The following is a 27,024-nucleotide window of genomic DNA, read 5'->3' on the forward strand; positions in this document are numbered from 1 at the left end:
TCAAAAGAAAAAGTTTAACTGAAAAGGAAAACCTGTGATTATTAACCGAAAAGAAAACAATGACAAAAACAAACATAGGATAATAGAAATGAATAAAATTGCCTATTTCCACCTCCTGAAGTTGTTTTAAAGGCTGAATAAAATAATACATGAGAGTTTTTATAAAATACAGTGTCTTATCACAAATGTTAATTTTTGATACCATTATTAAATTGTAATATATCCTGAGGAAAGTATGTATGTCTTAGAATATAGTCTAAACCCAGAAACTCCAAAGCTTTTAAGTAACCTACATTAATGTTATAAAGATCAATAATGACATCTAGAGGAGAAAAGATGTAACTTCCAAAGCAAAATGTATTAGATTAAAAAAAAAAAATCCATATAAATTGTATGATAACCACAAACCTAGTTTATTTCCAGGCCTCCACCTCTCTTCCCCTCCCCCAAAGTTGTGCAAATAGGACATACATATCTGATGACTTTTACTTTCAAGTATTACACAAAGTTGCAAAGAGAAGAATGGTATGTAAACTAAATCTCTGCTTTTCCAACAAACTCAACTACATCCTCCCTCCAAATAAATAAATCGGCTTCTATGCCTCAGTTCAAAACAGTGTAAACTAGGAATAAGTATACATACATTTTTCGGCAAAGGGGAATGTGAAAGTTAACTACTTACAACTTTTGACTTATAAAGAAATTTGAAAGGCAAGGTACAACTTAAATATTTTTTTTAACCTAAGCAGTCAATGATGAGTGGAAACCACATTTAGCTCTCAGAAACAGAATGCTGGTCCAATTGACTGGTAATACTTTGAAGGACAAAACACCCACCAGACTCTTAAGAGTGATGGACTCAATTAATTTACTGATGATATGCAGTAGCTAGTAGAACATATTAGCTAGGATTTAGTTACATGATTGAACAGGTGAAAAAATACTTACAAATAAAATATATACTGTATTTAGGTCTTCGGAGCTCCTGAATCAGATAATCCACATTCTCCTAGAAAAGAACAAGCAAACAAAATGAGAAAAACCACTTAAGTGATGAAGTAATAAGTATGTATTTACTAAGAGCCTACTGTGCTGAAGTCTAGATTAAGTGTGCCTATGTCGGGAGGGGTGAGGACTGGGGATAAAAGAGATACATTAAATATAATGATCAAATCATATGTGATATAGCTGTACTGCTCTGGCCAAATTAGTTATTAAAAATATAAAGTACATAGATGTTGAAATACAACATGAAATAGATAACAATTAATGCAAATTTGCCTCAAGCTGTTTGTCTGTAAATTTGTATTCATCTGATCAAAATTCTTATTTTTTTGTAGAATATCAAAATTTGGCTAAAATTTTTTAGACACATTTAAAAACCAACATTCAAGAGAAAATATAGTTAATTATATTCACTTGGGCTTTTAACTTATTGGGACCACAGGTGGCAGAACTGCAGTATTTCTGAAGTATTTATACATGGTAGGCTAAGGCCTTTTGTATAATTGCATTATTTAAAAATAAAACATGAAATTTAGAAATAAAAAACAACTGATTTTCAAATGGTCAAAACATAATTCCAATTATGTAAGATCATAATGAAGGTTTTATCTGCTTTTGAAACTATAACATATGGCTAAATTTCAGTATAAAGTTGATCTCCAAACTATACATGATACAAAATATAATTTTTGAATGTTAAAAAACCATACATCTCCTTACAGAATGAAAAGTAATGTAAGCAATACATATTGCTTGTTAAATGGAAAAAAGACCTTAAAAATTGTCATTTAAATTTTAAACTATATTAAAAATTAACTTTAAATGTAATCTTAAGGAAAAATTGTTTCTAAGAACACATTTTGAGCTTGAGAGAACATATACATAAGGCTGTGAAAGAGCTTCTCTAATAAAAAAAGTTCGGCAATGATGGACTAAATTATCTTTAAAACCCCTCTCAGAACCAAAATTTCATGACTAATAAGAAACAATTGGAAACTACTATAACAAAAGAATTACTTGATATATTAATTAATTCAGAACTACTTATTGAGTATCTGCTATGTGGTAGACACTGGGGACATAGTAGTGTGAAAATATGGACATCATCTCTGCTTTCCTGGAATTTACTGCTGGTACATGAGACATATTAATTAATCATACAAACCATATGAGACTTCAACCATGACAAGTAGTAGGCTGGAGAAGATGGTGCTATAAGTACTTATAAGAGGGGGATTTGACCTGGTCAGCAAGGCCAGGAAAGATTTGCTTGATGGAGTGAAGATGGTCCAGGTAAACAGAGAAACCTGTGCAAAGGTCCTGCAGCATGATGGAAAAGTGGACTGAAAGAATAGTGTGGCTAAGACCAAACGGGGAATGGTTTGAAATGAGGCTACAGAAATAGTAGGAACTAGACCATACAGGGCCTTGCAGGCCACACTTAAGAAGGAGTTGTGTGTTTATCATAAAAGCAATGAGAAATCATTCAAGGATTTCAAGCGTGGTGACATGGTCAGATTTGCATCTTGGAAAGTACACAATATACAAGCACTGGAGTTAAGAACATAAATATAAAACAAGAGAATATACAAAATAAGACAGAAATAGTAAAGGATTTTTAAAGGAGGATTCAAGTTAGATTTAGAAGATAATGGACGAAAAATGACTGAAGGCTGCTGCTGCTGCTAAGTTGCTTCAGTCGTGTCTGACTCTGTGCAACCCCATAGACGGCAGCCCACCAGGCTCCCCCGTCCCTGGGATTCTCCAGGCAAGAACACTGGAGTGGGTTGCCATTTCCTTCTCCAATGCATGAAAGTGAAAAGTGAAAGTGAAGCCGCTCAGTCATGTCCGACTCTTAGCGACCCCATGGTCTGCAGCCTACCAGGCTCCTCGGTCCATGGGATTTTCCAGGCAAGAGTGCTGGAGTGGGGTGCCATTGCCTTCTCCAACAGAAAGCTAAAGAACCTTTAATTAGGAGAAAAGAACAAACAGAGGGCAGGAGTGAGCATGTAGAAGGATCATACAAAGGCCTATTTGGCTGCAGTGGAGGAGAGAGACAGGACATACAAGACTGAATACCTAAGGGCAGACCAGGCCAGCTAGAGGGCCCTGAGGGCTACTAAATATGTCAGGGAAGTAAAATTGAGCCATTAAAGATTCCTGAACATAGATATGAATAAAATGATAAAGACTCAAAACACTGACATAAGTATGTAAGATTAAATGGTAATGGTGTTCAGTGTGATAGGTGTGGAGTTTCATTCAGAATAAAGAGATGTGGGTCTCAGGGCAGTTAGCGGCGTTGCAAGTAGCTAAGAACCTACAAAACATCTTGAAGGAAATCTAGCTGTGAGGAGTGACTGAGATATGGAAAGGAGGAAAGTCATGGTTATAACTGATAAGCCAGTATAATTATGATGCCACAAACGATGATAATAGAAATTTATTTTGTCTTCATAATGCTTTAGATCACAGTGTGCTGTATTTGCCTAAGCAGATGCAGCTGTTTATGTAGTACCTTGGTAGGTCGAAGAAAACAAATTGCTTTCAGGTGTTTCATGATCTCTCGATTTTGAGAATCAATGCGTTCAAAAAGGTACACTTCCTTCTGGAGAATTTCTGATTGTGTGTATACCATACTCACTATGCCAGTCTGTAAAGAAAAAAATTAACTAATATTATGCTAGTCCAGAATAATAAAAATAAGCAGCAATACCTAAGACTTAAAAAATTTTTTTTTCATTAATACTACTTACTGGGATAACTTAAATACTAACATATGTAATAACATTTACTGAGCATCTAAAATAATAAGTAATGTACCAAAATGAAATGCTCTCTCTGAACACGGACAACCCATAAATTGACAAAAAATTTCCCACCACCTTAAGAGTTTTTTTTTTTTTAATTTTGTGACCGATAAATAATAACCTGTCATCTCAGTTTGAGCTCTAATAGCTTTACTTTAAAAACACAACGCTGAGTGGAAACAACAGGGCAATCCCAAAGTCTTACCAGTGGTCTGTCTTATGTATCATTTCTCGGCAGAGGCATTTAGAAAAAGATTTCTGATTTCAATCCATTGTTTTGGGTACAAGAAGACTCTCTGGCAGTGGTTAGAATCATTCAGAGTGAAAACCATCTAGGCAAGCTTTATAAAGCCTTTCAGTTCCATGCTAAACTTACAAATCTTTAATTAAATGCTAAACCCTACACTGGAATGGGACCAGCTATTGCAAGGGAGGAGGGTTCCCCCCCCAAACACTGAGCAAAAGCAAACTCACCGTCTCTTTATCCATGAGAAGTACTTTCATGCCAGGTCCGCTGTCCTCTATCATTTTGGAAATGTATTGCTTTACAGCAAAAACCACGTTCATGGTGGCGAACTGACAGGTTAGCCCTATAGCTCTTCCCACCCCCCGTTTTTCTTTCTAAATTAACCCCCGTTCTTTTGGCCGGGTCTCAGCAACTTCCTCCCCGGCCAGCTCGGGCTTCCGGAAGTCCGGGCAGCCGTGGTTTCGGGAGTTGTAGTTCCGCTACGCGGTCCGGGGAACCCAGCCTCCCGACTGAATGGACGAATTCAGCAGAGATACCCCGCCAATCCCGCACGTAATTCTCGATCCACCTCCAGCCCGGAGGTTTTTGAGGCCTCTATGCTCAGACCCCTCCCCTCCCTTAGCCTCGAGGCCTGGCCGCGGCTTGCCAACCCTTCTGCTGGCTTGGGGAGAAGGTGGCGCCTCGCGGTGCGGAGGAACTTGGCATAAGGCTGGCTCGGATGCACTCACGGCAGAGCTTCGCCGTGGTCGCTCTTTGCCATTAACGCTTTCTTGGGTGGTAGTGAAGGATGAAGGGAAGGGTGGAGGCCTTATGTTCCCCGCAGATTCACGGCACTTGGAGGGGCAGCGTTTGGTAGTATCTGCTAAATAGTGCCTGAGATTCGTCTTCCGCGGCTTCTTTGGATTATTAACAAGGCGAGGACACTGCCCTGCAAAGTGAGGCCCGAAATGATTTTCCGAAGACTGAGGGGCATCGGGAGTTGAACACGTTTGTTGAACAAACGAACAAAAGGAACAGGATATTCTGGGAGAGGTCTCACATCCCCTAGGAGAGCCTGGAGCTGTGGTCTGCCGCTGGAACTCTCAGGCTGTGTGTCCAACAGAGCCAGGAACCTCCCAGTTTTGGGGGCCCTGGGTTTTTAGACTCCGTGGGCTTCAACTCGCCCAGGATACCGGGGACCTGTGATGCTGAAACTGCGGGCAGGAGCAGTGAACAGGGTCAAAAATGGGTAGGAATCATGTACTTGGTTGGGCTAACACAAAGAAGCGCTGGGATTTTAAGGAAAAACTCAAAAATTTTATTTAAGAAATGACAAAAACTTAACAACAAAATGAATCTTAAAGCCATCAACTTCCAAATGTCTGCCTTTGTGTTTATACCCTGCGAGTCTTCTCTCCATCATGCCATTTTTCATAAAGGAAGGTAAATATTAGTTTTCTGCACCTTTGCGTTGGGGAATTGTAAAATCAGGAACATATCAAGAAACAACTGCAAGAAATCAGTGACTGTAATTGCTTGTAAATATTTCTACCAAAAAAGTAACCAGTGTTTATTGGGCTCACAGTTTAATCAATACATTCAACGTCACCAAATCATTATTCTTTCATTCTATTGGGGGAACTGTACAGTTAAAACTACACCCGGAGCACGCTAACATGAATCTGGCTGTTAAGTTTATTTTATTAAGCTTTGTATACAATTTTCAAATCCTTTACAGGAGATCAGAAACCCATTGAAATATCATAGGTTTTTGTCACCTCTAAAGTTTCTTTCCTTTTCAGTTTTTCTACCGCATAATAAAACTTCCCTTTTGGCATTCTTTTCTATTTTTGATGTACATTTTGCAAGAAAAGTTATATTAAAGTGAAAATACGAATCTTTAAATGGATACAAATGAGAAAAAATCTTAATATCTAAAAATTGTTATTTAAAATGTTATTTGAATTTTTAAATATAATAAATATTTTACTTAAAGTATAATACAATTTAAAATATAGAAAACAGCAAACAATTGTTAATGAAAAAAGTGACTGCAGATCTTGTAAGTTACCACTAGTTGAAAATTCTCTCATGTCATTGGTTTTTGTTTTTTCTTATCTATAATTTGGACTTCCTTGGTGGCTTATTGGTAAAGAATCCGCATGCCCGTGCAGGAGCTGCAGGTTCAATCCTTGGTCCAGGAAGATCCCCTGGAGGAGGAAATGGCCACCCATGCCAGTACTTTTGCCTGGAAAATCCCACGGACAGAGGAGCCTAGCAGACCACAGTCCACCAGGTCACAAAGAGTCGGACATGACTTAGCAATTGAACAATAGCAACCTATAATTTGAATTTCAATGTGGTATAAGATTTTTTTCCATTTTATTCATTTTTCAGAAGAAACAAGGAGAGAAAGGCTTGTCTATGAACTTTGTGCTTTTTTTAGACAATTGTCAACCTGTAAGTAATACATGGACACTGCATCCGTTTAAGTATTTATATTTAGACAATTATAACGTTTTAGAGGGGGAGGAATATGCCTATTTTGACAAGACTTACTGACTCATTCCATTGTCCATGAAATTCCCCTGATGTCAGTGGCAGTGTTATTTTATATGTGGCTAAGATACAGTATTTAATAGAATGTAAACATTTTATACAAGATATATATTTAAAGGATGTTGTGATGATCCTGAAGTTTGGCAGCCTGTTTCCTTTTTGAAGAAAACTAAAGGAGCCATTTTAAGTGTCTCCAGATTAAGAACTTCTTTTGTATTCCTGTCCCTCTAAAAATAGGACTGAAACGAATGATCGTCTCCAGCATAAACCCAGTGACTTGTTTTGTTGTAGGCAAGACATGGCAAATCCAGAAGCTAATATGAAGTACCTCGTGTGTGTGTTAACTCGCTTCAGTCCTCTCTGATTCTTTGCAACCCTAAGGAATGTAGCCCACCAGACTCTCATGTCCATGGGATTTCCCAGGCAAGAATACTGGAGTGGGTTGCCATGTCCTTCTCCAGGGGATCTTCCCCACCCAGGGATCGAACCCCTGTCTCTTGTATCTCATGCATTGGCAGGCGGGTTCTTTACCACTAGCACCACCTGGGAAGCCCATGAAGTACCTTACTTCTATTTTAAACAATTGAGGGTGTAACTAAACCATAATAAGACAAATATTTAATGATAAAAACTTCAAATTTGAAAAAAAATAACAATATTCAAATATAAATGATATTAATTATAAACTTTTATTTGAAAATTTTTTTTACTAGATTCAAGGAATCAGTGCTTTAACGATGGAAAACAGAACATTAAAAAATATGGTGTTTATGGATATCAAGAACAGACTTTTGGACTCGGTGGAAGAAGGAGAAGGTGGGATGATTTGAGAGAATGGCATTGAAACATACATATTACTATATGTAAAATAGCCAGTGGGAGTTTGATGTATGACACAGGGCACCCAAAGCCAGTGCTCTGTGACACCTGGAGGGGTAGGGTGGGGAGGAGAGTGGGAGGGGGCTTCAGGATGGAGGGGACACATATACCTGTGGTCGATTCATATTGATGTATGGCAAAAACCATCACAATACTGTAAAGTAATTATTCTCCAATTAAATAAATTTTTAGAAACTTAAATATGGTGTTTATATCTGTACATTTTGTTTAGACTTGTAAATATGTGTGTGAATGAAATAATCAAGAATGATTACCTGAGTAATAACATTTGCTTCAGCTTCTTACAAAGTGTGTACTATTTGAAGTTTAACTGCCTATTTTATATTTAATCAAAATCATGATTTTCCTCCAGAAGAGCTCAAAGTTTGATATAAAACAAAGGATATGTAAATAAGTTCAGTATAATTATAATAACAATATGGCCAACCCTTAGTTATCTTAGATTAGTAATTATTTACCGTTCTTGTTGCTGTGTGTTAACATACATCTGCATAGGAGGAAAGTAAAGATAAAAGTCAATGAAACTCAAATTAATTCGATTTTCTTCTTGTTAGCAATTGAAAAAAAAATGTAGAAAAAGAATGACAGTATTGCTTGTGTCAGACAACCCATCCTTATATAATATTTTTAACCTTTGTAACCATTTACATATCTGATAAGTGGTGGTAATATAATCAACCTTAGGAAATTGTGAGAATTAAATAATGTGCAGGAAAAAAGCTGTGCGTGGTACATAGTAAAGACTCAATAAATATCAGCTTTAATTATTTGAAATCAAAAGATACACATACCTTTTATTTTTTGCATATGGCATATTTCAGTTTCCTTTGTTAATACTATTTAAAAGTAGAATGGATTTCAGAAGTTGTAAACTATAGCTTCCAAATATAATTTCCATAATAACTACAATCTATAATAATAGAAATATTAATGGGAATATTTGGGAATATTCACAAATATTTTGTACCAAAGGGTACAAAATTGTACCCTTTATTTCTTTAAAGGGTACAGTTTTCATGAAGACAGAACAGTAAAAATGCTTCAAGTGATTTTAGAGACTTAGTGCCTACCTAGTCTCAAATCAAGCAGAATTTGTTAAGTTTTTGTCACACTTGGTAGTTTAGTACCAAACTTTATGGGAGCAAAAGTATTGAAGAGCTTTAAATCATTAAGTAAACATTTTTTTCGTGGAAGATTCTCTCTGCACATTCAGTAATGACAGTGATTCTGCCCTTCTGGCAGTGATGTTAACTTTCATCACTTTGCTTAGGTGGTGTCTGCTGGGTTTCCCCTCTGTAAATTTACTATTTTTCTCCTTATTTTTAATAAATACCATATGGAGAGATGCCTCGATTAGTTGCAAATATCCTATTCTCCTCATTTACCTGTTAATTTGAACTGGAATCTGTTGATGGTTCTTGCTTGCAAAAGTTGGTGTTTACCTAATGGTAATTATTTTCCTCATTCCTTCTACAGTTATTATTTGGAATTCTTCTGTGAAAAAGCCATCCTTTTCCCTCATTTATTTATACAATCATTTATTTATGTCAGACTCATGGATATTTAGAGAATTGTCACTTTTCAGTAATAGATAAATACAGAAGTTGAGAGCACTGGCTCTGAAATCAGACAGCCTGGATTTGAGTCTGCTGTTGAGTAGTTGCAGGACAGTGGTAAGTTACATAAGTGATTAGTGACTCAGTTTCCGCATTTGTTAAATGGAGAAAATAACACCTGTTTCAGGTTATTTGAGAATTAAGTGAGGTGATACATGTAGTCTTTAGCTTAGCTTTAAGTACTTTTTCTTAGTGAATGTTTTATATTGTGCTTAGTTTTTTTAAAAAAACATTCATTTATTTATGGTTGCAAGCAGCTTTCTCTAGTTGCAGTGAGTGGGGTCAACTCTTCTTTGCCATGCATGGGCTTCGCGTTGTGGTGGCTTCTCTGTGGAGCACAGGCTCAAGGCACAGGGGCTTCAGTAGTGGCAGCTCCAGGCTCTAGAGTGCTGACTCAGTAGTTGGCTTAGTTGCCCTGATATGTGGGATTTTCCCAGACCAAGGATCAAACCTGTGCCCCTTCCATTGGCAGGCAGAGTCTTAACCACCAGGGAAATCCTATACTGTGCTTAGTTTTACTGTTTGTTTCCTCACATACAAACTGAATTTAAAAAAAAATTGTTACATGCTTGCCCTCCCTGAGAAATTATTAAAATTCACAAAATAAATTTTAAGTGTTTTGTAATGTTAAGGAGAGTGAAAAAGTTGGCTTAAAGCTCAACATTCAGAAAATAAAGATGATGGCATCTGGTCCCATCACTTCATGGGAAATAGATGGGGAAACAGTGGAAACAGTGTCAGACTTTATTTTTTGGGCTCCAAAATCACTGCAGATGGTGACTGCAGCCATGAAATTAAAAGACGCTTACTCCTTGGAAGAAAAGTTATGACCAACCTAGATAGCATATTGAAAAGCAGAGACATTACTTTGCCAACAAAGGTCTGTCTAGTCAAGGCTATGGTTTTTCCAGTGGTCCTGCATGGATGTGAGAGTTAGACTGTGAGGAAAGCTGAGCGCCGAAGAATTGATGCCTTTGAACTGTGGTGTTGGAGAAGACTCTTGTGAGTCCCTTGGACTGCAAGGAGATCCAACCAGTCCATTCTAAAGGAGATCAGCCCTGGATGTTCTTTGGAAGGAATGATGCTAAAGCTGAAACGCCAGTACTTTGGCCACCTCATGCGACGAGTTGACTCATTGGAAAAGACTCTGATGCTGGGAGGGATTGGGGGCAGGAGGAGAAGGGGACAACAGAGGATGAGATGGCTGGATGGCATCACTGACTCAATGGACGTGAGTTTGGGTGAACTCCGGGAGTTGGTGATGGACAGGGAGGCCTGGTGTGCTGCGATTCATGGGGTCGCAAAGAGTCGGACCTGACTGAGCAACTGAACTGAACTGAACTGAATGTTAAGGAGATGCTTTCTAAGTTCTTATTTCTAAAAAGAAAAAGATTACACTAGAAATTGCTAAGATTCTTTTTGATGACCATGATTCTGTTCGTGGGCTGCTTTTGTTAGAAATGTTCAGTTCAGTTCAGTTCAGTCACTCAGTCGTGTCCGACTCTTTGCAACCCATGAACTGCAGCACACCAGGCCTCCCTGTCCATAACCAACTCCTGGAGTTTACCCAAACTCATGTCCGTTGAATCAGTGATGCCATCCAACCACCTCATCCTCTGTTGTCCCCTTCTCCTCCTGCCTTCAATCTTTCCCAGCATCAGGGTCTTTTCCAATGAGTCAGCTCTTCACATCAGGTGGCCTAAGTATTGGAGTATCAGCTTCAACATCAGTCCTTCCAGTGAACACCCAGGACTGATATCCTTTAGGATGGACTGGTTTGATCTCCTTGTAGTCCAAGGGACTGTCAAGAGTCTTCTCCAACACCACAGTTCAAAAGCATCAATTCTTCAGCACTCAGGTTTCTGTAGATGACCATAAAATGCAATGAAGTTATTTTAAAATTTTAAATATTTCAAGAGAATAGGCAAGCATATGAAGTAAGTACCAGAAAATGCGTGTTCTTATGAATCCTAAATTTCGTAAGTGGTAAAGGAGTCTTAATTACATTTTTATACTGAATTAATTCCTTTAGAAATGGCTAATTACTGATTTAATAAGCAACTCATCAGAATCACTTTTCTTTACTAGAGAGAATAATGTTGAAAAAAATAAAATAGAAAATATTTCGTTTACATATCTTACCATTTGAAGCAAGTGAAATTTAATGTAGAATGCTATTATGTAAGATTTCTCTTAATACTAATAAAAACAACCACCTTTAACAGAGCATTTACTATATGCTGAGTCCTTTGCACATATTTCAGTTAACTTGTGCAACTTTCCTTTGGGGTGACTTTTATGTCCATATTACAGATAAACTGAAGTTCACAGAAGTTGAATAACTTTCCCAAGGTAACACAGAAAGCAAATTGAGAGAAGCTTATCTTTTTCAATGCACATCTTACCCTGTATTTCTTTTTTCACATCCTTTTTAAAAAAGTAGATTGCTGTTTCTTTGAGGGTAGAGGACTGTTTTCCCCATCCTTTTCACCTAGTGCGGTGTCCTGTACACAGAGATACCCAATAAATATTTAATGTTGGGGATACACATTACTGGGCAAACTGCTACAGTGGCATGTTAAATAAAGTATAGACTTTTATGCAGACAGAACAAACAAAGAGATCAATATACTTATCTAGGCAATCCATGCCAACAATTTCATTGAACTATGTAAAGTAAATTCTGGGGAAAGGGGCCTGGATTTTCTTTCCAATTCCCAGTAAATTAGAGAAATGTAAGACCTGAACATTCTGGTGGCCTTGTAAAGCGACATTTGTCTTTTCTGACAATATGCTAGCAGTTATTAAAGAGGAGATTAATTTCATAAATTGTTAAGAATTTACTTGAAAAGCCCCAGCTTTAAAAAAAAGTATTTCATTTAGTGTAGAGTTGAATTTTTTCAGCTCCCTGCCAGAGGGCGCCCTTGGACCACTAAGAAGGTATGGATAACGCTGCTGCTGCTGCTGCTAAGTCACTTCAGTAGTGTCTGACTCCGTGCGACCCCATAGATGGCAGCCCACCAGGCTCCCCCGTCCCTGGGATTCTCCAGGCAAGAACACTGGAGTGGGTTGCCATTTCCTTCTCCAATGCAAGAAAGTGCAAAGTGAAAAGTGAAAGTGAAGTCGCTCAGTCGTGTCAGACTCTGAGCAACCCCATGGACTGCAGCCCACCAGGCTCCTCCGTCCATGGGATTTTCCAGGCAAGAGTACTGGAGTGGGGTGCCATTGCCTAGGATAACACTAGGATCTTTGTAACTTTGGGTGCTGGTTCTCTGAGTAATGGTTACACCAATGAAGGAAAACGCATCATTTTGGCCGGAATAGATCATGAAATGCTTTAACATTGAGTTTAATCTGTTTTGGCTTTAAATCATACTGAATTGTTGCATGAATCTACTGCTTTATAATTTTTTTCATTTGGGGGAGAACTAGACAAAACTAATAGCTATGAAGTTTAAATAAACAGGCATTCAATTTGGAAGGTTATTTTAGTATAAAGTCTAAAATTTGAAGGGTGAGAATCCGATTATAATTTCTACTCATATCTGATTGCAATTGACAGTGTGTGCGTGCATGCTAAGTCGCTTGGTCGTGTCCCACTGTGCGACCCCATGGACTGTGGCCAGCAGGCTACACTGTCCATGGGATTCTCCAGGTAAGAATACTGGAGTGGGTTGCCATTTCCTCCTCCAGGGCAATTGACAGTAGATGTGTCAATATACACATGTGTGTTTTAGGCTGTGTGCTGAATACTTTCCTTGCAATTGAATACAGCATATTTTTTGTTGGGCCACAGAGCTTACAGGATCTTAATTCCTCAATGGGGGATTGAACCCATACCCTTGGCAGTGAAAGCCCAGAGTCCTAGCTACTAGATCACCAGGGTATTTTGTTGCCCTCTTTTGGAAAATGAGAAAATTGAAGCTTAGAGAGATTAAGAAGATTTCTGCTAGAAAGTGACAAAACTGGGATTTGAACCTGGAGATATGAACACCAGAATCTAAGTTTATACCAGAACACTGTACTGCAAATGACAGTTCCTTCCATTCATGACAGGAAATATGCAAATAACAGTGAAATTGCTTTTTTCCTTTAATTTTCCAGTTATTATTGAAATATCCAGACTCACCACAACTTAATTTAGGCATAATGTTGAGAAATAAGACTTTTATTTCCCGGTGATGTAGTAATTTAAATTCAGGTACTATAGAATTCCTGGTTAGAGGAACTCTCAAGTTTAGAGAATACCATGATAGAATGAAAAGAATAATGAATTGGGAGCCAAGTAATCTGATTTATAGCATGCTTCATTACTAACGTTTAAATGTGTTTCAGAGATGATTTCGGAGAAGGCAATGGCACCCCACTTCAGTACTCTTGCCTGGAAAATCCCATGGACAGAGGAGCCTGGTGGGCTGCCATCTCTGGGGTCACACAGAGTGGGACACGACTGAAGCAACGTAGTAGTAGCAGCAGCAGCAGCAGCAGAGATGATTTAAGGTCACTGCTGCTGCTGTTACGTCGCTTCAGTTGTGTCCGACTCTGTGCGACCCCATAGATGGCAGCCCACCAGGCTCCCCCGTCCCTGGGATTCTCCAGGCAAGAACACTGGAGTGGGCTGCCATTTCCTTCTCCAATGCATGAAAGTGAAAACTGAAAGTGAAGTCGCTCAGTTGTTTCCGACTCCTAGCGACCCCATGGACTGCAGCCTACAAGGCTCCTCCATCCATGGGATTTTCCAGGCAAGAGTACTGGAGTAGGGTGCCATTGCCTTCTCCCTATAGCATGCAGAAAGTAGTATTAGAAAAGAAAACATATAGTTTTAGAAATGCACTTGGAAAACATGAAAGGTTGAAAATCAATGAACCAAATGTTAAACTCAATAAGCTAGACAAAGAACATCAACACCCCCCCCCTCAAAAAAGCAGAAGGATGGAATTAAGAGATAATGGAGTTGTAAAGAAACAATAAAAAATTATGCTTAAAAAAAATTACACTTGACTAATATACCTAAAAACGATTCTTTGAACAAAAGACTGATAAAATGGACAATCCTTGATAAGTCTGATAAAAAGAAAGATGGAGGAAATACAAAAAAAACAACAACCAACAGTGGGAATGAACAGGGGACATAATCACAGAAAAAGTGAGTATCTAAAAAGCATAAGAATGTATTGTGTACTACATTATAGCAGTAAATTTAAAATCTAAGGGAAACAAAAGAATTTCTAGGGAAATACAAACCAAAATGACTTGATAAGAGACAGAGAACTTAATAGCCCAATAACCATAGAAGCAACTGAAAAGGTAGTAAATATATTTAAAAAGGAAAAGAGCACAATAATGGGAATATACTTACTGCTATTGAAGTGTACACTTAAAGATGGTTAAGACAGTAAATTTCATATTTTTCATCACAATAAGAATAAATTTTTAAGAGGAAGACCTCAGGTCTAGATGATTGTATGGTTATAGAAAACCTTTAAGGAAGAGATAAATTCATTTGTTAGGTATGCAATTCTGTGGCATGGCAAATAGTGAAATACTTGCAATATATTTCTATAATCTAACTTTGACAAGGAAAGCAAAAAGTATAGCACAGAAAAGAAAAATTAACATCAACCTCACTTATAAATATTAAATGCTTAGTCAAATATTAACGATTTAAATTCAGCAATAGATCATAGACATCTAGGTCATAGACATCTTAGTTTCCTGAGGAATCATTGTCAGTTCTCTAATACATGCCAAGTGCCCCGAAAAGTGCTTGATATATATTAGATACATAAATTTTTGTTGCAATAAATGAATTGAGTTAGCCAATAAGGTTAATTCCAGTAACGCAAGTGTGGTTGATATTAGGGAATATGTTCCTATACTGAAAAACTAAATAATATTAATAAAAAGGTAATCTTGTAAGATGCTGAAACACTTTTATTAAACCAACTCTCATTTCTGATAAAAGTTATTGTAAGCTAAGAAAAGGAAATTGCATTAATTTTATGAAGACCATCTATTAAAAAACTTAATTGAACATCACACCTTATGAAACATTAGAAAGTTTTTAGTGAATAAAACAATAATACTATCTGTTATAACTGCTGCTATTCAACAGTGTTCTAAATGTCTTAGCCAACGTATCAATAGAAGAAGAGAGCTAAGTACTGGAAAGGAGGAGACAAGAATCACATGCAGGCAAAATGGTTGCCTATTTAGATAATCTTGAGACAACCAATGAAACATTAACTAGAATTAATAAGAGAGTGCAATAAAATGGCTGAATAAAAGATAAACAAAATCAACATCTACCTGTATGCCAATAATAACTAATGAAAAATTATAATGGAAGAAAATCTCATTTCTAAAAATAACAAGAATATAAACCCAATATGAAATACATAGCTTATATGGAAAAAATTATAAATATTTCTGGAGAGATAACTCAAAACATTTTGAATAAGTAAAGAATAAAATCTTGGGTGGGGAAGTAAATATTATAATGATGTCAATCAGTTTCAGTTCAGTCCCTCAGTCGTGTCCGACTTTTTGCGACCCTGTGGACTGCAGCACGCCAGTCCCCCTGTCCATCACCAACTCCCAGAGTTTACTCAAACTCATGTCCATTGAGTCAGTGATGACATTCAACCATCTCATCCTCTGCCGTCCCCTTCTCTGGCATTCAATCTTTCCCAGCATCAGGGTCTTTTCAAATGAGTCAGTTCTTCGAATCAGATGGCCAAAGTATAGGAGTTTTAGCTTCAGCATCAGTCCTTCCAATGAATATTCAGGGTTGATTTCCTTTAGGATGGACTGGTTGGCTCTCCTTGCAGTCCAAGAGACTGTCAAGAGTCTTCTCCAACACCACAGTTCAAAAGCATCAATTCTTCGGCGCTCAGCTTTCTTTATAGTCCAACTCTCACATCCATACATGACTACTGGAAAAACCATGGATTTGACTAGATGAAACTTTGTTGGCAAAGTAATGTTTCTGCTTTTTAATATGCTGTCTAGGTTGGTCATAGCTGTTCTTCCAAAGAGCAAGCATCTTTTAATTTCATGGCTGCAGTCACCATCTGCAGTGATTTTGGAGCCCAAAAAAGTAAAGTCTGTCACTGTATATCTCCTATTAATCTCTCAATTCAGCATAACCTCAATCAAAACCCCAATGGGAATTTTTCAGACAGTAAGGACTTGACACATGAGGAGAGAATATGGAGAAGAATAGACAATTGAGAAATTTATTTTTTTTTCCTTTTACAGAGTCATGGGTAGTAGAAGGATTTGCCCTATTAAATATTAGACCATTAAGAGTAGTTAAGATAGTTTGATAATATACCTTGAGAGATAAGTATATTGGAATAGAGTAAAACTCACAGAAATAGACCCACATTTAAATGGAAATATACTTTGTGATAAAGATCATATTTTAAGTTAATACGGAAAAGATGAACAATGTAAAAAGGGTTGAGACTATTAGCTATCCATTTGGAAAACAAATAAAGGTAGATTCCCTCCCTGAAGCTCCACACAGAAAGAACTGTAGATGAATTAACAATCAGAATATATAAATAAAAATTATAAAATTACTACAAGAAATAAAGAACATTTTTATTCTTTAATAATAGGCTTTCTAAGCAAAATGTAAAATTAAAAAACCATAAAGCACCATAATGTTAACTTTGTAAATTAAGTATGCATAATAAATGCATACTAAAAAATAATCTTCCCAATTTATGCATAATAATATAATAAGAATAACAGTTTAAAGAAATGGAAAATGAATGTATAACTTAGAAACTAAAAACCAGGAGGAAGAAGGAAAAAAAAAAAGCCCAGCCAATTCCAATAGAGAGCAGGAAGTGAGGAAGAAAAGACATGGAAAAGAAGTCTAAAGAGCCAAAAAATAAGGTGGCAGAAAATAACCTAAATATAGCAGAGGAACCTGGAATGTCAGGTCCATGAATCAAGGCAAATTGGAAGTGGTCAAACAAGAGATGGCAAGAGTGAATGTTGACATTCTAGGAATCAGCGAACTGAAATGGACTGGAATGGGTGAATTTAACTCAGATGACCATTATATTTACTACTGCGGGCAGGAATCCCTCAGAAGAAATGGAGTAGCCATCATGGTCAACCAAAGAGTCCGAAATGCAGTACTTGGATGCAATCTCAAAAAACGACAGAATGATCTCTGTTCGTTTCCAAGGCAAACCATTCAATATCACAGTAATCCAAGTCTATGCCCCAACCAGTAACGCTGAAGAAGCTGAAGTTGAGCGGTTCTATGAAGACCTACAAGACCTTTTAGAACTAACACCCAAAAAGATGTCCTTTTCATTATAGGGGACTGGAATGCAAAAGTAGGAAGTCAAGAAACACCTGGAGTAACAGGCAAATTTGGCCTTGGAATACAGAATGAAGCAGGGCAAAGACTAATAGAGTTTTGCCAAGAAAATGCACTGGTCATAACAAACACCCTCTTCCAACAACACAAGAGAAGACTCTATACATGGACATCACCAGATGGTCAACACCAAAATCAGATTGATTATATTCTTTGCAGCCAAAGATGGAGAAGCCCTATACAGTCAACAAAAACAAGACCGGGAACTGACTGTGGCTCAGACCATGGACTCCTTATTGCCAAATTCAGACTTAAATTGAAGAAAGTAGGGAAAACCACATACATTCAGGTATGACCTAAATCAAATCCCTTATGATTATACAGTGGAAGTGAGAAATAGATTTAAGGGCCTAGATCTGATACATAGACTGCCTGATGAACTATGGAATGAGGTTCATGACATTGTACAGGAGACAGGGATCAAGACCATCCCCATGGAAAAGAAATGCAAAAAAGCAAAATGGCTGTCTGAGGAGGCCTTACAAATAGCTGTGAAAAGAAGAGAAGTGAAAAGCAAAGGAGAAAAAGAAAGATATAAACATCTGAATGCAGAGTTCCAAAGAATAGCAAGAAGAGATAAGAAAGCCTTCTTCAGCGATCAATGCAAAGAAATAGAGGAAAACAACAGAATGGGAAAGACTAGAGATCTCTTAAAGAAAATTAGAGATACCAAAGGAACATTTCATGCAAAGATGGGCTCGATAAAGGACAGAAATGGTATGGACCTAACAGAAGCAGAAGATATTAAGAAGAGATGGCAAGAATACACAGAAGAACTATACAAAAAAGATCTTCACGACCCAGATAATCACGATGGTGTGATCACTGACCTAGAGCCAGACATCCTGGAATGTGAAGTCAAGTGGGCCTTAGAAGGCATCACTACGAACAAAGCTAGTGGAGGTGATGGAATTCCAGTTGAGCTGTTTCAAATCCTGAAAGATGATGCTGTGAAAGTGCTGCACTCAATATGCCTGCAAATTTGGAAAACTCAGCAGTGGCCACAGGACTGGAAAAAGTCAGTTTTCATTCCAATCCCAAAGAAAGGCAATGCCAAAGAATGCTCAAACTACCGCACAATTGCACTCATCTCACACGCCAGTAAAGTAATGCTCAAAATTCTCCAAGCCAGGCTTCAGTAATATGTGAACCATGAACTTCCTGATGTTCAAGCTGATTTTAGAAAAGGAAGAGGAACCAGAGATCAAATTGCCAATATCCGCTGGATCATGGAAAAAGCAAGAGAGTTCCAGAAAAACATCTATTTCTGTTTTATTGACTATGCCAAAGCCTTTGACTGTGTGGAACACAATAAACTGTGGAAAATTCTTCAAGAGATGGGAATACCAGACCACCTGATCTGCCTCTTGAGAAATTTGTATGCAGGTCAGGAAGCAACAGTTAGAACTGGACATGGAACAACAGACTGGTTCCAAGTAGGAAAAGGAGTATGTCAAGGCTGTATATTGTCACCCTGTTTATTTAACTTCTATGCAGAGTACATCATGAGAAACACTGGACTGGAAGAAACACAAGCTGGAATCAAGATTGCAGGGAGAAATATTAATAACCTCAGATACGCAGATGACACCACCCTTATGGCAGAAAGTGAAGAGGAATTAAAAAGCCTCTTGATGAAAGTGAAAGTGGAGAGTGAAAAAGTTGGCTTAAAGCTCAACATTCAGAAAACGAAGATCATGGCATCTGGTCCCATCACTTCATGGGAAATAGATGGGGAAACAGTGGAAACAGTGTCAGACTTTATTTTTCTGGACTCCAAAATCACTGCAGATGGTGATTGCAGCCATGAAATTAAAAGACACTTACTCCTTGAAAGGAAAGTTATGACCAACCTAGATAGCATATTCAAGAGCAGAGACATTACTTTGTCAACAAAGATTCATCTAGTCAAGGCTATGGTTTTTCCTGTGGTCATGTATGGATGTGAGAGTTGGACTGTGAAGAAGGCTGAGCGCCGAAGAATTGATGCTTTTGAACTGTGGTGTTGGAGAAGACTCTTGAGAGTCCCTTGGACTGCAAGGAGATCCAACCAGTCCATTCTGAAGGAGATCAGCCCTGGGATTTCTTTGGAAGGAATGATGCTAAAGCTGAAACTCCAGTACTTTGGCCACCTCATGCGAAGAGTTGACTCATTGGAAAAGACTCTGATGCTGGGAGGGATTGGGGGCAAGAGGAGAAGGGGACGCCAGAGGATGAGATGGCTGGATGGCATCACTGACTCGATGGACGTGAGTCTGAGTGAACTCCGGGAGTTGGTGGTGGACAGGGAGGCCTGGCGTGCTGCGATTCATGGGGTCGCAAAGAGTCAGACACGACTGAGCGACTGATCTGATCTGATCTGATCTGATAGCAGTATTCATGATAATCAGCATAAGTGCATTAAATGCACAAGTTTTAAACCATATTGTTTTACGAGATTAGAAGAGGAGCTACATGCTGTTTGAGTTTCCCTGGTGGCTCAGTGATAAAGAATCTGCTTGTGAAGGCAGGAGACATAGGTTCTATCCCTGATCTGGGAAGATTCCATGTGCTGGGGAGCAACTAAGCCCCTGTGCCACACCACTGAGCCGGTGCACTAGAACTCCCGAGCTGCAACTCTGGAGGCTGGCGTTCCCTAGAATTCATGCTCAACAAGAAGGGAAGCGATGACAAGGCAACTGGAGAGTAGACCCCATTCATCTCAGCTAGAGAAAAGCCCGAACAGCAACGAAGACCCAGCACAGTCAAAATGGATAAATTTAGAAAATTATATTAAAAAAACCTCTCTATACCATCCAGATTATACCCAGAGTACTGAGTTTTTATAATTAACAAATAGTCATGTAATTTTTTAACTAGAAAAAGGTCTGAAGTTTGTGAAATAAGATTAAGTCTGTTAAAATATATGCTTATCCAGCTTTCCAAGATTTTATTGCTGTTATCTTTGCCTTCATTCTATTTGTTCTGGAAGGCATATGTTTTTATTGCCATTTTAGTGGGGTTTACACAAGATAAATACTTGTTGAATCCACCATCTGTAAAAAATCTTTTTCTCTAGATTAAAAAATGAGCAATAAGATAAGAAGGCTTTATTTTAAAAGGGGAGTGGTAGTATTTTGTACTATTAATTGAAAATTTTGAGAGCTATTCTACCAAGACAGGCTTCCCTAGTAGCTCAGATGGTAAAGCTTCTGCCTGCAATGCAGGAAACACTGGTTCAGGAAAATCCCCTGCAGAAGGAAATGGCAACCCACTCCAGTATTCTTACCTGGAGAATTCCATGGATAGGGGAACCTGGCCAGCTACAGTCCATGGAGTCACAAAGAGTCAGACACAACTGAATGACTAACACACACACATTCTACCAAGACAACTAGCACATATTCTCAGGAATTGATCTTTTACTATCACTTTCATTAGATAAAATGTTGAGTTGATTGAACCATATTGCAATAGTCGTAGGTGCTTAATTAATGTTACCATTGTGTGCCAGTTGGCACTGTGTGCTGATCTAATTTTTGCTAGCTCTTATTTTCTCATATATGCTTGAAAATACCTGTAAATAAATAAAATACCTAATTTAAAAGTTAGCTATTGTATTTTGTGTCTTCAGGATGAATAAGAGCAGTAGAAGAGCAGTTTACCATTATTTTTTAAAAGTCTGAACATTAGAGCATTTTTGTTGCATTAGTATAAATCTACATGACGAATAATTCATTTTTAGGAGTGAATTTAAAGATACATCAGTTTAGTCGCTCAGTTGTGTCTGACTCTTTGCGACCCCATGAATCACAGCATGCCAGGCCTCCCTGTCCATCACCAACTCTTGGAGTTCACCCAAACTCATGTCCATCGAGTCCGTGATGCCATCCAGCCATCTCATCCTCTGGCGTCCCCTTCTCCTCCTGCCCTCAATCCCCCCCAGCATCGGGTCTTTTCCAATGAGTCAACTCTTCACATGAGGTGGCCAAAGTATTGGAGTTTCAGCTTTAGCATCAATCCTTCCAAAGAACACCCAGGACTGATCTCCTTTAGAATGGACTGGTGGGATCTCCTTGCAGTCCAAGGGACTCTCAAGAATCTTCTCCAACACCACAGTTCAAAAGCATCAATTCTTTGGCACTCAGCTTTCTTCACAGTCCAACTCTCTCATCCATACATGACCACTGGAAAAACCATAGCCTTGACTAGACAGACCTTTGTTGGCAAAGTAATGTCTCTGCTCTTGAATATGCTATCTAGGTTGGTCATAACTTTCCTTTCAAGGAGTAAGTGTCTTTTAATTTCATGGCTGCAGTCACCATCTGCAGTGATTTTGGAGCCCAGAAAAATAAAGTCTGACACTGTTTCCACTGTTTCCCCATCTATTTCCCATGAAGTGATGGGACCCGATGGTATGATCTTCATTTTCTGAATGTTAAGCTTTAAGCCAACTTTTTCACTCTCCTCTTTCACTTTCATCAAGAGGCTTTTTAGTTCATACATGAGCTCAAATAATTCAATTTTATGGCTCTTAATGTTACATTGTTTTTTTGTTAAATAAGATATGAGAACTATTTTAATCAATATGAAAATCACCTTAAAGTATATCTTAATTTCATAATATTTCTTTCTGGTATCATTCCCTTGTGGATCATTCCATTAAAACAATTTTTCTTAAATTCACCATAGCTTTATCTATGATCATAAAAATTTCAACAATGGAAAAATGATTGATTACATAATGATGACTGCCTTGGGATACTAAACAGTCATAAAAGTTATGATGAAGAACATAGTAACACAGTAAATTCTCACAAGAGAACAGTGTGTGAGCAAGTAGCAGGCAAAGATTGTTCATGGGAGAGGCAATGTGATGTCATGAAAAGACACTGACTTTGAACTCAAAGCAAACAGGTTCTCAGTTTCAGCTTAACCCCTCACCAGTTGTGTGGCTTGGCTCCCTGGATCTGTGTCTCCATTTATTCAATGGGATATAATTAGCTACTCTGCAAGTTTTTTATGAAGATGAGAATTAAACCCCTACTTAGCACTGTCCTTGGTACACGGTGATAACATTAATTGAGCACCTGCTACTACTGCAACCATAAAGAAGACTTAATCCTAAGGGAGATAGTAGAATCACACATGTATGGTAAGCCCAGTACTAGTGATATGGTTGACATGTTGCTTCCTCTTTGCTAGAAACTGGAACCCAGACAGTTGATAGTTCATGTAAGAGGACATAGATTTCCTAAATGTCACTGTAAGTAAGGGCACTCATGCCGCATGCACCCTGTGTTCCTCTCTGAGGCTCTGGCCTCGGGGACTCAGGCTGCATTTACCTTTCCTGATACAACATCGCTGGGCTCAATCTCTTCCAAGCCTAGCTCTGGATTGGAAGACTGTTAACCCAATTTATCATTCCTTCCAGGTCTTTTTCATTAAAACATTTTTATTATGAACCTCTTTGGGGAGTCACAAAGAGCAAACAGTGGGGAATTACAAGATACATGAGTCTTTTAATAGTGATATTACGCTATGATATGCCTCTCTGTGAGGTGGTGACTCAAGCGTGAAGCTCACTATAGTAAGCTGAATGATGCCGCCTCCAAAAGACATCCTCATTAGGATTAGGATCCTTGGAACCTGTGAATAGGCCATGTTAGATGGCAAAGGGACATTAATGTTGCAGAAAGAATTAAGGTTGCTAATCAGCAGAACTTAAGTTAGCAAGAGCATTGCTAACAATTATAGTTGGTGACTCTGGAGGAGGGCATGGCAACCCACTCCAGTATCCTTGCCTGGAGAATTCCATGGACAGAGGAGCCTGGCGGGCTACAGTCCATAGGATCACTAAGAGTCAGACATGACTGAAGCGACTTAGCACACACACATACTTGGTGACTACTGTAGTAAGTGTAGTGAGCTTCCCTCGTAGCTCAGCTGGTAAAGAATCCACCTGCTATGTAGGAGAGCCTGGTTCAATTCCTGGGTCAGGAAGATCACCTGGAGAAGGGGTAGGCTACCCACTTCAGTATTCTTGGGCTTCCCTGATGGTTCAGATGGTAACAAATCCTCCTGCAATACATAAGACCTGGGTTTGATCCCTCTCCAGTATTCTTGCCTGGAGAATCCCTGTGGACAGAGGAGCCTGGTGGGCTCCAGTCCATGGAGTTGCAGAGTTGAACACTACTGAGTGACTAAGCACAGCACAGCATAGTAGTGTAGTATATTGGTACCTATAGGAGTTGCAAGGTTAAACTATTTTCAAAAAAGTTTTAGACATGATTTAACTTTCCCCCTTCTGTTAATGTTATACTGATAGTGCAAAAGCAATTGTGAATAAAATGCTAGTCCCTTAGCACAAATTAAGCAGTGACACCAAACTATTAATATACTATTGGTAGTGACTGTATTTTTCACTGCCAGGGAATTACAGAAATAAGGAGGGGAAAGGGGAGGAGAGGAGAGGAAGAGCAAGGAAGGGAGGGTGAGAAAGAAGAAAAAGGAAAGACAAAGAAGGAAAGGTGGGAGAGAGAGAGGAAGGAGGAAAGAAGGGAGAGAGAAAGAAAGAAAGGGAAAGAAGGAAATGCTAGTTTCACTGAAGACTATTGATGAAGCAGGAAAATTAATTTTATTAAATGTTGACTCCTGAGTACATTTGTTTTTGATATGCTGGGTGATGAAGTTGGTGCACATAAACATTCCTGCTGTATTCCAAGGTATGAAGGTTGTTTTGTGGAAAAGCATTTGTGGAATTGTTTGAATTGTGAGTTGAACTAGCCATTTTTTTGGTCATGGAACACCATTTTACTTGAAAGAGTGACAATCTGTGGATATTGAGACATAGGTAAATGGCAGGGGTTTTCTCAAAAATTAGCAAAGTGAGTCTAACACTTCAAGGAAAACAATTGACCAAGTTTGTTGCCATTGACCAAATCTGGGCTTTCAAACAAATATAGGAATTCTGGGAGAATTATATCTGCCTTTGTGAACCTGACAACTTCCCACACTTAAAGATATTCTAATGAGGTTGTATTCGTAAACGTAATATATTGATATTAAAAAATGAAGTGCGTTAACATTCAGAAAGCCTGCATAATACAGTGGCTCAGTATTTTTCAAATGACCAGTACAAAATAAGTTCAAGATAAAGTAATGGATTTTAATGTAACAGAGTATGAAAAATTCATTGATATGCTCTCAGATTCCATATTTTGCAACTAACTTTTTAGAAACTGCTACTTGGTGAGTTTGGGTATAGTATCAAAGAAAAATATCCACAGTTATTTGAAGAAGGCTTTGAAATATTCCTCTTTTTTATAATTATGCATCTGTGTGAAGCTGGATTTTCTTCAACTATTTCAATCTTTTAAAATAACATATCCCAATAAATTGAATGGAGAAGCAGATATGAGAAAGAATCCAGTTGTCTTCTACTAAGCCATATATTAAAGAGATTTGCAAAAATGTTAAGCAATGCCTTAGCAAATAAACAACAATAAAACAATGCCATCTTCTTACTAATTTCTTATTTTGAAAAATACGGTTATTTTTCTTACAACTTGTTGTATATTTAGCATATAATGGGTTTATTTTTAAATGAATTAATAAACAGTTTGAAAATATCTCAGTTTGGGGACTTCCCTGGTGGTGCAGTTGCTAAGACTCCATGTTCCCGATGCAAGGGCCTGGGTCTCAACTAAGAGTTCATATGCTGCAACTAAGACATTGTACAGCCAAAAAAAAAAGAAACTCAGATTTAATTTTTAATATGGTAAGTATCAATAGCTATAACTCACATAAAAAAAAAAGCTCTTTGAAGTCCTTAATAATTTTTTAGCGTGAAGGGTTCCTGGGACCAAAAAGATTGAGAACACTGAAACAGAGGCTTACTATAACCATTTTATTGTGTGTTGATCTTATGAAGAAAATTGCTAAAATTAAGAATGCAGTGAGCCTTGTTAGTATTTTAGATCATATTGACATTTTTTAAAGGCCCCCTAAGTCATATAAAGTAATAGAACTGTGGTATTCAAAATATGCTATTTTGGACAAGTCAAAGCCTGCATTTATGTTTATATTTTTGGCCTAATCTAATGCCATAACAACCCCAAAATTTATAGTAAAAAAACTCAGGAACTTTTATACAAGCACTGGAAAATAGATTTCCAGATTGTTCTGACAGAGCCTTATTATGCTGAACGCCAGAGGGCTGAGCTGCTTCAAATGTTTACAGAAATGATTTCTTTTTTAAAAGTAGCTCTGTCAGCTGGAGAACAGAAAAAGAACAAACTTGCTGAATGAGGATGGTTTGAAACTCCTGTCATAATTCTGTAATTGGCATTCCTGCTGCAGCTAGGAGAAGCCTAATTGTGTGTGAGATCTATAGGGCTGTCATCTACATGTAACTGAAAGTGCTGATGTGAGTCATTTTAAAGTTCCAGTGCAAGTATGAGGCTGGTTATGACCTTGTGTGTGTGCTAAGTCACTTCTGCTGCTGCTGCTGCTGCTAAGTAGCTTCAGTAGTGTCCGACTCTGTGCGACCCCACAGATGGCAGCCCACCAGGCTCCTCTGTCCATGGGATTCTTCAGGCAAGAATACTGGAGTAGGTTGCCATGCCCTCCTCCAGGGGATCTTCTGACCCAGGGATTTAACCCGTGTCTCTTATGTCTCCGGCATTGGCAGGCTGATTCTTTACCACTAGCGCCACCTGGGAAGCCCTGATTATGACCTTATTGGAGAGCAACGCCCATGTAAGAAGTTGTGTTTCTTGTTTCCTGCAACAGACAGCCTCAGTTGCCTAATCTGTGAACTGATCACAAGGCCTCTTCATTATGTTCCACAAACTTATTATCATCAGCACCAGACTATATGTATGAAATTCTTTTGAGAAATTAAAAGTATTTAATTAGATTTATTTTTGATAACAATATTCTTAGAGACATTTTAGTATAGTGGTTTTGGAGTTAGACTAGTCCAGGCTTCGATTCTGGCTTTGCTGCTGATGTTCATGTAACTTGAAATGTGTTTCTTTAACCTGCGTGACCCTCAGTTTTATGTGTGTTAATACTTAAAATAATGCTTATCTCTTGGGCTACCATGAGGATTACTGAAAGTAAAGAGCTTATTACAGCACTTAACATAATAAAGTATTCAGTAGATGATAGCTGCTTTTATTAACAATTACATATATAATATACAAATATAATAATAATTACACTGATGGTAATTTCATACCTTAATGATAGAAGTTAGAGAGACTGAAGATATCCTATATCAGTCCCATTTACTAGCAAGTTCTTTGAGGCATAGAGACAGTTGGGTAATGTTGGTATCATTTAAGGACATAGATAAGATTCTTGTCTTCTCTTGACCATTTCAGTTAGTTGTCTGAATATCAAGGAAAAGAATGAGATTGGACAGCTGGAGAGAAAAATACTGTGTCCTCAAAAGGCCATAGTTAAAAGACGCTTATTTTTGTTTAGTAGACCTTTTCTGGGCAGTGTCAACAGCTGTTC

At 38.0% G+C, this 27,024-nt stretch overlaps 1 protein-coding gene across 1 annotated transcript in view; it reads right to left on the reverse strand.

The window, feature by feature from the left end:
- The window catches only part of VPS45 (vacuolar protein sorting 45 homolog), a 67,478-nt gene extending 62,986 nt beyond the window's left edge, over positions 1–4,492 (reverse strand). The window contains exons 1-3 of the mRNA XM_005894878.3: positions 4,290–4,492; positions 3,524–3,658; positions 949–1,009 (exon numbers count right to left, since the gene is read on the reverse strand). Of these exons, the coding sequence (XP_005894940.1) occupies positions 949–1,009; positions 3,524–3,658; positions 4,290–4,382 (289 nt within the window). The 5' untranslated portion in view covers positions 4,383–4,492. The remainder of the gene's footprint in view (positions 1–948; positions 1,010–3,523; positions 3,659–4,289) is intronic.
- Positions 4,493–27,024: the final 22,532 nt, after the last annotated feature.

This window comes from Bos mutus, chromosome 3 (genome assembly GCF_027580195.1).
Source record: "Bos mutus isolate GX-2022 chromosome 3, NWIPB_WYAK_1.1, whole genome shotgun sequence".
Lineage (NCBI taxonomy): Eukaryota > Metazoa > Chordata > Mammalia > Artiodactyla > Bovidae > Bos > Bos mutus.